Consider the following 16,410-nt stretch of genomic DNA (forward strand, 5'->3'; position numbering starts at 1 on the left):
CTTATGAATTTCTTTTACAAACAACTTATTAATTATATTGAATTGAATTTTTTAATATAAAACTACATAGTTTTGAAACCTACAAAACTAAATTTTATACAAAACTACTTTGTTTTACATTACCCTTTTATAGAAATGTTATTATTAAAATAAAAAATCGAACAAATTTTACTAGCGAATGTGTTCATGAACATTAGAATTGATATTGCTCAAGAACTTGTTCATGAACCTATAATCGAATCTGTTTGCGAATTTTCGAACCGAGTTTCGTCGTGCTGAAACTCGACTCGTTTATAAATCGAAACGAACATAATCGATTTTTTATTGAGCCAAACACCGCTCATAAACGGCTCAGTTTATTTACGGTCCTAACTTTGTATAATATCCAATATATTAGAGGGAAAAAAAGAACATCAAGGTACGTAGGCTGCATAAATAAAATTTCATTAAATAACTGTCACAGAAACCACCATTCCACGTTTCACTATAACAGCAGGCCCTACAAATACAAATGGGAGTCCCTCTCTGATGCTGTTTGTCAATTTAAGTGTGTTTATGGGCTGGACTTTTTCCGAAGGCTGGACTTAAGATCTTCTCCACTTCGATCATCTATTCCCCTAATAATTCTCCAACCATCTATTTCATTTATAATTCTCTTAAATAAAAAAAGGAAAATTTACATAAAATACAGTTTATTTCGTCTTTAGAACCGAAAACAATATTCATTAAGTGAGATTATTTATTTATCAATAAATAAATAAATTATTCATTTATCGATAAATCAATATTTATTATTTTATAAATAATTTTTCATTGTAAAAGCATACATTGTCCAGTCAATAATGATGCAGTTATGGAATCGCCTACAGACAAAAAATAATCCAGTCAATAATAAACAATGATGATAACATGATCCAGAGCCAGATGATAGTTGCGTTGTCGCAAATGTATCATCAAAAGAGGCATTTCAAGCAATGGTCACCTTAAAAAACTACTTACTATAACATGAACAAAATATACCAGAGTTGTGTTTGCACTATAAAAAGTTAAAGATGCTGTTCATTTTGGTTTAGATGGAAAGAAAAAACAATCAAACTTTAGATGCATTTTTTCGGAAGAAATGACTTCTAGTTGATTGATTGAAAGGTTTTGGTATATATATATATAATTCAATAATTATTAATTTATATTTTCATTGGGCCCTTAAGGATTTAAATATTTTTATTACGTAATGCATTTAATGAGGTTATTACTTAGTCCATTGGCCCAAGTCGGGACCGAAAGAATTTATTATATAAACGATGATATTACTTTATCAAACATTCATTTATCGAGATTTAATTGTAGTGTGAGGTTGTAAGTTGAAATCTTCATATCTCCATTTAAATGAATAAGTATTTAATCTTTTTACCATTATTGTTATTATCCAATTTCAATTTTTTTAAAAAAATTAAATGTCAATCTTTATCTTTTAAACCTTATGGTATAAATTTAGTAATTATGGTTTTTTTTTTGTTTTTTTTTTTTCAAAAGAGTAAATTTAGCTTTTATTTAGAAAACATTGCATTCTTAAATATAATGTTTACGAGTTGATGCAATTTTAACCCTAGTTGATTAAAAATGAGTTCTTTTTCATTAACACAAAATGTGCAACTTCAAACCATATTGAGTGACCAGAACGGTGGAGGTTGAAGCGAGGATAGAACATAAAATTACACATTAAAAATTCAAAAAGCATCATTAGACTTCTGATCTTTCATTTTTTTGGTTTATTAAGCTTAAAACCATACCAACTGGAAAAAATAGGCTTAAGATTGCATTATTTTATGCGTGGATGCTAATTATTCTCTCATAATAACTATATGACTAAATTTGAACCTTATCATTTATTATAAAAAAGATTCATCTACAGTAAAACCTCTATAAATGCATATCATTGGGACCGGAAAAGAATATTCATTAAGCGAGATTATTTATTTATCGATAAATGAATAAATTATTCATTTATCGATAAATTAATAAATTATTCATTTATCGATAAATATTCATTAGATATGTAATTATCTTGTTTAGGAAATACATTATTTGATTGATTTGTAATTATCACATTAGCATAATTACAAATCAATCAAATAATTGCAAGATTCGTTCAGAAGATGCTAATATTCCTGAACCAGAAGTTGATCAATTAGATGAAGATATCCAAGGATTAAGTGATGTCATTTCTAATTTATGTTATAGAAATGTGATGGATGTCGAACATCTTTTGAACTATCCTAGCGAGAATGATGCAGTTATGGAATCGCCTACAGATGAAGAAATTATCCAGTCAATAATGAACAATGATGATGGAAATGATCCAGAACCAGATGATAGTTGTGTTGCTACAAATGTATCGTCAAAAAAGGGCTTTCAAGCAACAGTCACCTTAAACAACTACTTGCTACAACATGAGCAAAATATACCAGAAGTCGTGTTTGCACTACAAAAAGTTAAGAATGGTGTTCATTTTGGTTTAGGTGGAAAGAAAAAACAATCAACTATAGATGCATTTTTTTCAGAAGAAATGACTTCTAGTTGATTGATTAAAAGGTTTTGGTATATATATATATATATATATATATATATATATATATATATTGTATGTAATTTAATAATTATTACTTTATATTTTTATTGGGCCCTAAAGGATTTAAATATTTTTTATTACTTAATGCATTTAGCGAAGTTATTACTTTAGTCCATTGGCCCAAGTCAGGACCGGAAGAATTTATTATATAATCGAGGTTATTACTTTATCGAATATTCATTTATCGAGGTTTAACTGTAGTCCCCAACTTAAATAAAATAATATATATATATATATATATATGAAGTGGCCCAAGTTTATCATCTCGCCTTGAGCCTCTTAAAGGTCAAGAACGATCCTGGGTAGAAGGGTAGACCTAAAATGCAAATTTTTTATAGAGTGTGGAATCCAACCTCAAACCTTACACATCTATATATATATATATATATATATAATATAAAACAGTAACGATGGAGCTGAGGTGTCACCTCCTCATTTTTTATTGATAAAAAATATAATATAATATATAATATATTAATTTTAATTATATTATTGTATTTATCTATAAAAAGATTATTTTATCCGTACTATATCTAAGAGTTTTACAGAATTTAAATTAATCCCTAAAATCTTTCTAATTCTCTGCATATCTATATATAATCTATATATAATATAAAATAGTAATGATGGAGCTAAGGTGTCACTTCTTTATTTTTTACTGATAAAAAATATAATATATAATATAATATATTAATTTTAATTATATTATTATATTTATCTATAAAAAGATTATTTTATCCGTACTGTATCTAAGAGTTCTACAGAATTTAAATTAATTCCTAAAATCTCTCTAATTCTCTGCATATCTATATCTATATATAATATAAAACAGTAACGATGGTGCTGAGGTGTCACTTCCTCCTTTTTTACTGATAAAAAATATAATATAATATATAATATATTAATTTTATTTATATTATTGTTTTTATCTATAAAAAATATTATTTTATCCGTACTATATCTAAGAGTTCTACAGAATTTAAATTAATCCCTAAAATCTCTCTAATTCTTTGCATATCTATATATAATATAAAACAGTAATGATGGAGATGATGTCTAAATGACGTAAGTGACTTTATTTAAATAAAAAAAAAATCAATAATTTGGTTAAATTAAAAAGAAGTTGAATAATTTTTTTTAACTAACTCAACCTTCAATGAGTATTGTTGCAATTAGACTTCGGCATGGACCGGGCTGGGCCGGGCCTGTGATAAAACCTGATAAGTCCAAGCCCAGTCCAATCCCACACTAATTAAAGTCGGGTTCGGGCCGGGCCGGGCCGGGCTCGGACCTAAACAATGAATCCCAAACCCGCCCGCCCGTCCAAGCCCATATCTATATTAAAAAAATCAATTAAAATAAAATACTAACTTTTTTAATAAAAAAATAATAAACATAATAGTTAATAAGTCTTAGAAAAACTAATTGTAAATTGTAATATTGGTTATTTATTTAACTATCTATAAATTTATATATGGACTCATTTAATTTATATAATTTAATTTATAAATATATATATATATATATATATATATATAACGGGCCGGGCCGGGCCGGGTCCGTCGGGTATTTACATAGCCCTGACCCGTCCATTTACTAGGCGGGTTTAATCGGGCTTGGGCCAGACCGGGCCTGACACTAATTTTATGTGTCCAGGCTCGGCTAAATGAGTCTGGGCTCGGGCTGGACGGGCGGACTCATCGGCCCATGGCGAGGTCTACAAGTTGCAAGTAATCCCGGGTTCCAATCTCTCAAACGACAGCGTTTTCGAAGGAGTCGAGATTTTTGCTATAGAGTTGTTTCGTGATTCCCTGCTGTTATGCAAATTGCACGGAAAAAATGAAAAAAAGAAACAGAGCAGAAGAAAAAGAAACCAAAAGTGTGAAGGACAAGTCTCACTCTCTCTCTCTGGACTGACTGTACACTACAGTCTCTGTTTGGTTTTCGGTCCTTTCAAATCTGCCACTTCCAACACCCTTTTCTTCTCGCTCCTCAAAGATTAATCTTCTCCCATACCATACCCTAAACCTGAAGGTATACTTTTCTATCTGAGCTTTTAATTCTACTCTACTTCTCTTAATCAATCTTACTTTTTGGAGAAAACGCTGTCATTTTGGTACTAGTGCTGTTACACAGTTGCAGAGGTGAAAAAGGTTAGTTTTAAGTTGAATACAGCGAGTATTTATGTGTGTTTTACTCACTGGGTTTTTCTTTGTTTCAGTTTCAGTCTCTAAACCCAAAATGTTGAAGCTAGTCTTCAACCTCTTCCTTTTCTGCCTTCTTCTGGGTCTTACTAGTAAGTTCTTCAAATTACCCACATTTATCTGCTTCTTCTGGTGTGTTTCCTTATGCCTTTTGTTTTACAGATGCAGGTCAAGAAACTTTTGAAATCCATACCCTCTATGAAGCAGCAGCTCCGGAGACTCTTCTCACAATGTCTCAATCAGGCCACCCCTTAGCTGTTTCTGTGAGTAATGAAGACATTGTTAGGGTTTCTTCTAGTGTTATAAAGGCTGAAACTTGGCTCAGAACTCAAGTGTTATCCCACTTTCCTGCTCTTCAAATCACCACTATTGTTGTGGGTAACACTATTTTCTGCCAAAATGGTAATAAAAATCATAACTTGGCTATGGTTTTACCATCTGTTAAGAACATTTATCACTCCCTTACTAGGTGGGGTTTGGAGAAAGATATCAAAGTTTCTGCTGCTTTTTCATCTCATTGTTTTCATCCAAACTCCCCCCTTTTTAGAGATGATGATATAGTAGAGAAAGTTACTGAACCATTGCTGCTGTTTCTTCATAGTATTAACTCTACATACTCTAGAAATCTCACTCCTTTATCTGATGAAATGGTGAAATTAGAGTCTTCTCATATAGAATTACTGAAAAAGTTTGGGTCTTTTTTGCCTAATAAGGTCAATGTGATAATTACAAACCCAAAACAGCACAATAGGAAACTCATAGACATACCAATTGACCCATTTCCAGAAACATCACAGCCACCGCTCCATTCCTCAATTGGGTTCTCAGTTCCTTCAAGTATAGCCAAAAGCCCTCATCCCCAAGTACCCCCCAATTCAGCTTCTCCACCATCAATTTCACTCCCCTTTGCACCAGGAGAACCTCCTTCAACATCCCCATTCAGTTACTTACCTCCTTGTAATCCAGCAGACACACCAGCACCAGCAGCAGCAGGAGGAGGAGATGTGGAGGAGCTTTGGTGTGTGGCTAAGCCAAGTGTGCCTGCTGAGACATTGCAAGAGGCACTAGATTATGCCTGTGGGGAGGGTGGTGCTGATTGTGCTGAGATAACTACACCTCATGGAAATTGTTTCTATCCTGATTCTGTTTTTGCTCATTCTTCTTATGCTTTTAATAGCTATTATCAGAAACATAAGAGAATTGGAGGAACCTGTAGCTTTGGTGGGACTGCTATGCTTATTACTGGTGACCCAAGTAAGATATTCTTAATTTAATTAGCCCCTTTTTAGTTCTTGTTTGATTAAATTGATTTGGTGGGTCCATTCCATATTTAATTTAATGTTGTTTCTTTCAGGTTACCTCAATTGCCGGTTTCATCTGAGCTAGACATGGTAATTGAAGTTTGTTTTGGTACAATCAGGAGTTGTAGGGAATGTTGGTTTGGATTTTGCAAGTAGGCTATTCAAATTGGGTGTAGGAAAGGAATTTTTTTTGCTTTATTCTAGTCATTAATTAGTGCAGCCATGTGGTGGGCAAAGATGGGGTTCTATTGAATATTTTTGTATGTATCCTTTGGAGGAGTTTTGTTAGACATTGGCTCTTAATTTTGATATGTTTTTGTCTGCTATGTTTCTTTTAATTATTTGATTGAAAAACTTGCAATTTCCTAATTTGCATTTCGCATAAAATTTGGAAAAAGCATCTAACTGGTTTTGTGTGAGGAGATAATTTTCTAACTTTAGGAAGGAAGAAGAAAGGCTCTCAAATTTCTTAATTAAAATAATATGTATTAGGTTATTCTTATATTTTTAGTTTATGGTTAGTCACATATGAGCTTATATAATAAGCTCTTTAGTGTTAATTTAATAACCCATTTAACTCTAACCGAACCATATTTGTTGCAAAGCGGATTACCTAAACTTATCACCTTTTCAATAAGTTCAACTACGACAAGTTTTATCTCAAAAAAACCGACAATAAATAAAATTTAAATTCAGCAAATACCACAATAAATATAAGAAAAAAAAAACATTATTAGGTTCTCGATCTTTTATTTTTTAGTTTATTAATCTCTGATCTTTTATTTAAATATATTAAGTCTCTAATCATTTAATTTTTGTCTCATTAAGGTTCGAGTCTTAGGAGCAGTCTCTTGCCAAATAAATTGGCAGGTGAAGGCTTGCCCTCAGTACACCTTTGTGGTGGGACACCTCTCCGGACCCTCACTCAGCGGGGACGCGTAGTGCACCGGACCGTCCTTTTAAGCTCTTGATGACCAAAAATAGTAATTTTGAATATAAAATTCTGTTAATATACTATTATTCATTGCATCTGCATTCAAAATTGTAGTTTTACACTATTTAAAAGTAGTTTTGGATGTGTAATCTGGATATAATAAGAAAACTGTAAAAACCTTAATTCAAACTGTAAAAAATATATTTTTTAATAATTTCAATTACATATGAAGTTAATAACGTATTTTTTTTTACATAATTACATATTCACAACTTACTAATTTGGTCATCAAGGGTTCAATGAGATCAAATATAAAAGATTAAAGGGTTTAATGATTATATACGTGCATTGAAAAAATATAGGGCATTGTTAAACTTAGCCCTTGTTTCACACACTTAGTCTAGGGAAATGACGAAACTTCCCTTGGCTGTTTTAAGGAAGAAAAAAGTATTTTTTTTCTTCTCTACAGAACGAGGGCGTGTGAACATCACACCTCACCACGTGGTGAGGAGTGTGGCTATCATGCCTCACCAGGTGGTGAAACGTGTTAACATCACGTCTCACTATGTGGTGAGACATACAAGCAATACGCATAACCATGTGGTGAGCCATGATAGCCACACGCCCATGTGTAAATATATATTTTTTTTCCAATTTTAAATTTTAATTATTATTATTCTAAACAATTCTAAATGTTATAATTATTCTAAAGAATTCTTAGTATTATAATTATTAACATTATAATTAAATAATATACATTAAGTATTAAATATGAGTTAAAATGTGTTAAAAATAGTAAGTTCTACTAAATTCTAAACAAGGGCTAAATTACAACAAGTCAATTCGTCCGGTTCCATTCCTCCATAATCTGCTCCAGATTAGTTCTAACTGGTGGAGCCTGCTCAGAGGGCACGAGTGCGATCGTCCGCTGAGCGACGCCTGCCAAACGGCTAACCCATTGCACAAAATTAAATGTTAGAAAAAAACACAGGTAAAACAATAATAAGTAAATAAATAATAAAAAAACTTACATATTCGCTGTTGGAGCGAGAATGGTGGACTGGCGCATCCTGAGGGACACGAAGCAGACGAGGATGTGAATATCATCTGTACCACTCTATGTACCCGGCAACACAAGCACCATGATTGGCTCCAACTGCCTGACATCTCATCCGATCAACAGTCCTAGTAGATGGAAATCTTCGTCAAGTATCATCAACTGTCACTCCGGAATGCACGAGTTTGTACGATACAGACTTCTATGGCCGAAATGCAGTATCAAGTCTAATATGCTCAGCCGAGATAGTCTGAACATAACCGACCTGATGAAGTACTCGGTCGGACATATATGGCTCAACAATATCTCTACACCATATCCACCCGACGTAGGACGCTCGAAGCTGATCATCATCAGCGACTGGACCATAAGACAGCCACATCACCTGCAAAAAAATATATAATAACATGTTAATAAGAAATGACATTTATTTAAGTAAATTGTTGCAAGTTATAAAATATTATTTTACCTCGGCTGTCGTCATCTGGTCCAACTGTGCATGAAAGCTCTCTAGTAGGGAGGCCTTCCTGCCTGGAGTCCCGACATCCCATCTGCATGCTCAGGGAGCAGTGTCTGGAGTCTCGAGGTAGTTGATGGGGCAGAAATGTCGGAAAGTACTCATATATCCACGCCTGAAGGAGGATCAAACATCCACATATACCCGAGCACTCTCTTCTACTCGCTATCCCTAGCTGCCGATATAAGGTGTCAAATGTAGCAGATCCCAAGAACGTCCAACAGCCCTTGTGACGTCAGCGTGAACCTCCTAGAGATGGGACGACCTGATCCTATCATCACTCTTATCGATAAACAAGGTGGATCCTAACATAAACCATATCCATGTTGTGGCTCGAGTCCCGATATCCCAATCCTCCCCCGGCTGGGTAAGGCCCTCCACAACATCCGTAAAAACACCCCCACCACTCCAGTAGTGCTCTCACGGCGATAATAACTCCTCATTCGTAACTCCAAACAGATCCATACACATGACCTGCAGCCACTCAACACTGCATGTATCGGAGATCATCTGACCGGCCACTAGAATACGGAGAATCTGCCATACATCATGCAAAAGGATAGTCATCTCCCCGAACGGCATGTGAAAAGAGTTGCCTCCTCTCTAAGTTGCTTTCTCTCATCTCTCTCTCAAACAGCTGCTTAGTTTGCGAATCATTGCTTTTTCTCCCGATTAACCTCCTTGTAGTTGTAGCGTGACTAGTACTATGAGATCGTTATTTTCATTCTTCCACGACAAACAACTTAACAAATTCGATGCGCTACATAAGGTTGTAAAAAACGCTAGGCGCTAGTCGGACGGACATGGTCCTTAAAGATTAATCGAGAATTAGTCGGAGATGAATCAGATTTGCGTTTTTGCATTTTTTTTATTTATGAATCAAAAAAATTGTTAGATAAATTTAACTAAATTTGTATTACATTATCAAAAACATGTATATTTGTAACATATATCCTTAAAAATTTGTAAATATCAACATTTCAACAACAATATCATTCAAATAAATAAAATAAAATATTTACAATAATTTACCAAATTTTATTCAACAATGTCCTTAAAATCTTGAACTATATCATGAAAACAACTAGAAAACGCAATTAAACTAAAATATTAAAAAATAATAAACACAATTCAGGAATAAGCATGTGACAATATTCAAAAGTGAATTATAATAAACCAAAAAAAATATAAAAGCTTTTGTTCACAGTCGTTTAGATAGAGCCCGAACAGCTAAAAATCGCCTAGGGGTAAAAAATCACTAAGATGGACTAATCGGAAAAAATCGGCGCAAATCCTCGATTTCGAACGTCTAAACTGTCCAGACGATCTTGATTTTGACTAGTGGCACTACAAAAGATAATCCGATAACCGTATTTGATAAGAAAAATATAAATTGTGTAACGTATGATAAACCAGGAAATAATCTAAGATTAATAATTTATTAAAAAAAACATCATAAGCATTGTATATTATAGAGGGTAAAGTTCAGGGTAATGTAATGTGTCTCGCTGTTGACGAGTGATATATCTCGCTGTTGACGAGTTTGAGTGAAACACAAACTCCGCCACCCCTTTCGGTAGAACCCTAATCGCCGGCCAGTCGAGTAACCATCCCCTGATATTACTATACCAGTTCGTTAATCCTGTGAAGCATATCGTTCACTATTTCAGAAGGTTCCTTTGGTGACTTAAGAGTATTGCGATTATAAACATGTCCCTAGAGTTCGAGTTCGATCGAAGTGTTTCCATCGATGAGGAAAACTCTGCTGGCTTGGTGATAGCACCTGATAGGAGAGAGGTTGGGCAACGTCCACGTACATGGTGTCTGGTAGGTCGTTTACTTACTAATCGCAGCTTTAGAGTGCCATTTATGAAAAATATGTTTGCTGAACTTTGGCGCCCAACAAAAGGTCTGTGTATTGAAGAAGTTGGGCCAAACTTATTCAAATTCGTTTTCTTCCATCCACTAGAGAGGGAAAGGGTAATTAAAGGTGGACCTTGGTCCTATGAACAACAACTGTTGTTGATCCAAAAGCTGGAAACGGAAAACATTCCGGACAATCTGGTATTAAACTCCACAGAGTTCTGGGTCCAGGTTTTTGAGCTTCCTGGAGGGTTTAAGTCGGAAACTGTTGCTGTAAGTGTGGGAAATTACCTGGGTCAGTTTGTGGAGTCAGATGTGAATAATTTCACTGGCATGGAGAGAACTTATATGAGAATTAGAGTCTGTTTGGATGTGGCCAAACCTCTAAAAAGGAAAATGAAGATAAGTAAGCCTGTAGATGTCTTCACATGGATATTTTTCCGTTATAAACGATTGCCTACGTTCCGTTTCTACTACGGAAGAATCGGACATGCCGACAAGTTCTGCGAGGTGCTGCTTTAGAATATGGAGACAGACTCAGGAGAACAGCTGTTTGGTGTATGGATGAAAGCTCAACTCCGCAGGAACACGACTCCACCTCCGTCCAAGTTTCTGCTGTCAGAAGTGCCAGTGTTAGTTCCGGGACAGACGGCCGGAGAATCTGGGGCAGTAAGGTATGAAGTTGAGAATGTAAATGAAAAAGAGGAGGAGGGGCTGGTAGTGACAACCCGAGTGGTTTTGCAGGGCAGATGGGAGGGCCCCAATTTAATGATACGGTGGGAACTGGTGGCCAGTCCCACCAAACGGAATGAATTTCCTCAGCTGGAACTGTCGGGGAGCTGGTAACCCACGCACAGTTCGATTTCTTGTCGATCTGGTGGCCAGGTCGAAGCCAAACTTTGTGTTTTTGATGGAGGTCAAGTGCAGTAGGAAGAAAATGGAGGTGATTAAGAAGAAATTGGACTTTAGTGGCCTTTTCTTTGTAGACCTGATTAACAGAGGGGGTGGGCTGGCACTGCTGTGGAAACATGCCCAGTCGACCACTTTACTGGGGTATTCGAATAATTACATTGACTTCACTGTTAAGGTTTCAGGTTTGCCGGAGTATTGATTAACCGATTTCTATGGGTGTCCAGAACGTGCCAATAGAGCTAGTTCCTGGCAGCTAATCAAGCATCTTGCACAATTCATGTTGGAAATAGGGCTAAGGTATAGCAGCGGAAATATAAAAATTTTAGCCTACTTCCTTTTAACCATAGGATCCGTTAATCGTTATTTCATATAAAGAGGGATAAGAAGATATACCTTTCGATGATCAATCTACCGTTGCAAACGAAGTGCCCACAACTTCAAAGGAGATGTAAACTGTTTACCAATCTGCCCCTATTCGAAATAGACCTTCCAGATCTCTGAACGACGATCCCTTCGGTGGAAACGTGGAAGAATGTGTCTAGAAGCTACTGTCCAAAAATCGCGACGATCCGACGGTTCAATCTCCGGGAATCCTCGAAATAGTGAACTGACCTGATGTAGGCGAAGAAAAACGAATTTCTCCTTTTTGATTGTTTTTCTTCTTTCGTGAACACGGTGAGGTTAAATTAGAATCAACCCTTATGAGATGTAACCAAAATAGATTACCTCTAATTAACCAACACAAGATCAAGGAGAAAGAGGGATGAATTAGATTAATCAATCGATGGAATGCGGAATGAATTCTTGTCCACGAACTTGGGGATGGAATTCACTTTCTCTCTCTAGCTAGTAGATTTCGAAAATCACAAGGGGTGGGGCTAGAGTGTGTGTCGAAATTCACTAGGTAAAGGGGTATATATATTATCTTGTCTCTAAACCCTAGTTAGATAGGATTAGGTTACTTAATAGCAATCCAATTCGGAATAGGATTTCTAATTATTATCTTACTATATATCTAATATAATTAGGATAATAATAAGTAACCTAGTTAGATAATAATAGGAGGACATTAATCCAATTAATAACTTCTAACTTGATTATCTCTTAATTAATTTAATTTCACAATCCTAATCCAATTAGGAAGAGTGGAATAAATTAATGCCCTTCCTTTAATACATATAATTTCGACCCCCCTTATCCATGGGCCTTACTGGGCTCAACTGGGCTTCCATCTATTAATCAGATCCATCTCTCTTTTGTTTCCAAGTCTTATGTGTGATCCATTAGGTCCTTACTACTTCTGGCCGTATGCAACTATTAAATTAATTTCTCCAAGAATTATATTTAATCCTTGCATAACGGAATGATGAACAGAGCATGTTATCGACATGTCCGTAATCATTCTCCCAGAGTCCGTTAAGAAGACAGGTTGATTCTGCCGTTAACCCTTCCGTATTAGTTACAGTATAATTCGATCCTTTATCAACTACATCCTTGAACTGAATCTTATGACTATGGATGATGTCAAGTCATATATAGCGAGACGTTCGTTTTACTTGTATAGGCCGAGTCAACTCAAATAGATAGGTTAAGTGAAATCTGTATTTCTACTCTTAAGCTATCACCTTGCAAGGATTTAGAGTCGAGTCTTCCACAAGCGATCCTTGGACGTATCTCCCATTCGTCGGGAGTGATAAATGCTCAATCCAATGTATAACTACCCTGACATTACCTCCTGTGACACCCAACCTTTGCAGTTCACACCCCAGAGTCATCTCTGTTAAGGATCGTGGGACCACGCGATCAAAGTCTCACATTCAGTAATTCAGGATGACCAATTAACATTCCTTTGAGTCTGAGGATTATTTATACCTATTAATACCAATGAGATGAACAGGTGACAAGGACGAATCTACCCATCCTGTTATCTCAAATCGGATCCCCAATCCTAATGAACGACGTTTCATCGGATCTATGTAACTGTCCAGATATCTATATATGTGAAGCTTGTGAGATCAGCTTTCTGTCGGACAGAAGACATTGTTACATACAAGTCTCAACAGTGATATGTCAATCCTAAACATCTCACTTGACTTGGGGTGGTTTTAAGTTTATTAGTTTATTATAAAGTCTTGTCTCACTTCATGCTTGTATGAACACTTTATAATCACTTTAAACAAACTTACGGATTTCCTTTTATTAGACTTTATTTAGTGTTGTAAAAGGGTTTGCCTTTATATAGTTATCAAACATATATCTTATTAAAACAAATGATATAAAGAACAATTCATTTACAATAAGTTTGCATCCTACAACCATTGTCTTTAGGACACTAAACCCCAACATACTCCCACTTGGACTAAAGCCAATTGTTTCTAAAACTTATCCCAGTAGAAGTCAAATGATGATCATGTACTTTCTGGGCTAACGGCTTTGTCAACGGATCTGCAACGTTGTCCTCGGTAGGTACTCTTTCTATTCTCACATCTCCTCTAGCCACAATCTCTCTGATGATGTGGTATCGCTTTAGGTAGTGTTTGGATGCATTATGAGACCGTGGTTCCTTTGCTTGCGCAATGGCTCCATTGTTATCACAGTACAGAGTAATGGGATTGACAATGTCAGGCACCACTCCTAGTTCTGTAATGAACTTTCTAATCCAAACCGCTTCCTTTGCCGCTTCCGCAGCAGCGATGTACTCTGACTCGGTCGTAGAGAAAGCCACGCTTCCCTGCTTGGAACTCTTCCAACTGACCGCGCCCCCATTCAAGATAAATAGGTATCCTGATTGGGATTTAAAATCATTCTCATCTGTGAGATGACTAGCGTATGAAAATCCTTCAATTTTCAGATCTCATTCTCCGTACACTAGGAACATATCTTTAGTCCTTCTCAAGTACTTAAGAATGTTCTTGACGGCAATCCAATGCTCGTCTCCCGGATTCCCTTGGTAACGACTCGTTACTGATAACGCGAACGCTACGTCAGGTCTAGTGCATAGCATAGCATACATAATCGAACCGATCGCGCTGGCATACGGGACTACAGCCATGCGTCGTTTGTCATCATCAGTTTTAGGACTGATGATTGTTTAACTTCACTCCATGTACCATGGGTAAGTTACCTCGTTTCGATTCAAGCATGCTAAACCGATTTAGCTCCTTTTCAATGTATGTAGCCTGTGAAAGACCAAGCAGTCTACGCGATCTATCTCTATAGATCTTTATACCAAGTATATAGGCTGCTTCACCAAGGTCTTTCATTGAGAAGTTACCGGATAACCATACTTTTACCGATTGTAATAGAGCAATGTCATTTCCCATTAATAGTATATCGTCCACATATAGTATGAGAAATGCTATAGAGCTCCCACTTGCTTTCTTGTAAATGCAAGCTTCCTCGCAATTTTGTTCGAAACCAAATTGTTTTATGGTTTCGTCAAAACGCTTATTCCAGCTTCTAGATGCTTGCTTGAGTCCATAAATGGATCTCTGAAGTTTGCAAACTTTATTTGCATCCTTTGATATGAAACCTTCAGGTTGCATCATGTATACATCCTCAAGCAGGTTTCCGTTTAGGAAAGCTGTTTTCACATCCATTTGCCAAATCTCATAATCAAAATGAGCGGCAATTGCAAGCATGATTCTGATTGATTTGGACATAGCAACTGGAGAGAAGGTTTCGTCATAATCAACACCTTGTTTTTGACGATATCCTTTCGCTACCAACCTAGCCTTGTAGATGCTAACCTTTCCATCCATGTCAGTCTTCCTTTTGAAGATCCACCTGCACCCGATGGGTTTTATTCCTTCGGGTGGATCAACCAAAGTCCACACTTGGTTAGTATACATGGAATCCATTTCAGAATCCATGGCCTCAAGCCATGCTTTAGAATCTGGACTAGTAAGAGCCTCTTCGTAGTTTTCGGGTTCGTCGTCTAGCACGGGAACCTCGTCATCATCTCCCACTAGAAAACCATATCTAACTGGGAGTTCACGAACTCTTCGTGATCTACGAATAGGTGCCACTAGAGTCTCATCTAATGGGACTTCTTCGGGTACTTCAACCGCTTCTGTTGTTTCAGCTGGCGTCTCTTCCTCTTGAACTTCGTCGAGTTCAATCACGCTTCCCTTTTGTGTTTCTTCGAGAAACTCTTTCTCTAAGAAGGTTGCGTATCTGGATACTATTACTTTCTGATCATCTGGATGATAGAAGTAATACCCTACGGTTTCTTTGGGATATCCAATGAAGAAACATTTATCAGATTTAGAATCTAATTTGTCGGACGCAATGCGTTTGACATATGCCGAACAACCCCATACTCTCATAAATGAGAACGCAGGTTTCCTACCAACGAACAATTCATACGGTGTGGAACTAGCAGATTTAGTTGGTACTCGATTTAGGGTGAAGAGGGCAGTTTCTAAGGCATAGCCCTAGAACATCTTTGGAAGTAAGGCCATGCTCATCATGGACCGTACCATATCTAATAGGGTACGGTTTCTCCTCTCGGATACACCATTGTGTTGTGGTGTATAGGGAGGTGTCCATTGCGAGCATATCCCACATTCAGTTAGATAATTCAGAAAATTATCAGAAAGATATTCGCCACCTCGATCGGATCGAAGCGTCTTTATTTTCTTTCCTAATTGATTTTCTACTTCATTCTTGAAGCATTTGAACTTGTCAAAAGCTTCTGACTTGTGCTTCATCAAGTAGACATAACCATATCGAGTATGGTCATCTATGAAGCTAATGAAGTATCTGAATCCTCCTCTTGCTTGGACTGACATAGGACCACATACATCCGAATGAATGAGTCCTAGAGTGTCTGATACACGCTCACCTTTATTGCTAAAGGGTGTCTTTGTCATTTTACCTTTTAAACATGATTCGCATGTTTCCAATGATTCCGAATCAATTGAATCTATAAGCCCATCTGAATGAAGCTTTAGCATGCGTCTCTTGTTTATATGGCCTAAACGACAATGCC

General features: G+C 36.2%; 1 protein-coding gene across 3 annotated transcripts; it reads left to right on the forward strand.

Moving 5' to 3' along the window:
* The first annotated feature begins 4,484 nt into the window (after positions 1-4,484).
* Positions 4,485-6,453, forward strand: LOC136230126 (glucan endo-1,3-beta-glucosidase 3). 3 transcript variants are annotated; one of them, XM_066019067.1, is made up of 4 exons: positions 4,485-4,773; positions 4,851-4,925; positions 4,996-6,087; positions 6,188-6,453. In XM_066019067.1, the coding sequence occupies exons 2-4, from the start codon at positions 4,871-4,873 to the stop codon at positions 6,217-6,219; spliced, it is 1,179 nt and encodes a 392-aa protein (XP_065875139.1). In that variant the 5' UTR covers positions 4,485-4,773; positions 4,851-4,870; the 3' UTR covers positions 6,220-6,453. The 3 variants fall into 3 exon arrangements, with proteins under 3 accessions (XP_065875139.1, XP_065875137.1, XP_065875138.1); XM_066019065.1 differs by having other exon boundaries at positions 4,486-4,782; XM_066019066.1 differs by having other exon boundaries at positions 4,486-4,663.
* The last annotated feature ends 9,957 nt before the right edge of the window (positions 6,454-16,410 follow it).

This window comes from Euphorbia lathyris, chromosome 5 (genome assembly GCF_963576675.1).
Source record: "Euphorbia lathyris chromosome 5, ddEupLath1.1, whole genome shotgun sequence".
Classification (NCBI taxonomy): domain Eukaryota; kingdom Viridiplantae; phylum Streptophyta; class Magnoliopsida; order Malpighiales; family Euphorbiaceae; genus Euphorbia; species Euphorbia lathyris.

Coding starts and splice junctions, on each gene's coding strand:
- LOC136230126 (XM_066019067.1), top strand. CDS start 4,871: ATGTTGAAGCTAGTCTTCAACCTCTTCCTTTTCTGCCTTCTTCTGGGT. Junction 4,926..4,995: donor CCTTCTTCTGGGTCTTACTA/GTAAGTTCTTCA, acceptor TTTGTTTTACAG/ATGCAGGTCAAGAAACTTTT. Junction 6,088..6,187: donor GCTTATTACTGGTGACCCAA/GTAAGATATTCT, acceptor TGTTTCTTTCAG/GTTACCTCAATTGCCGGTTT.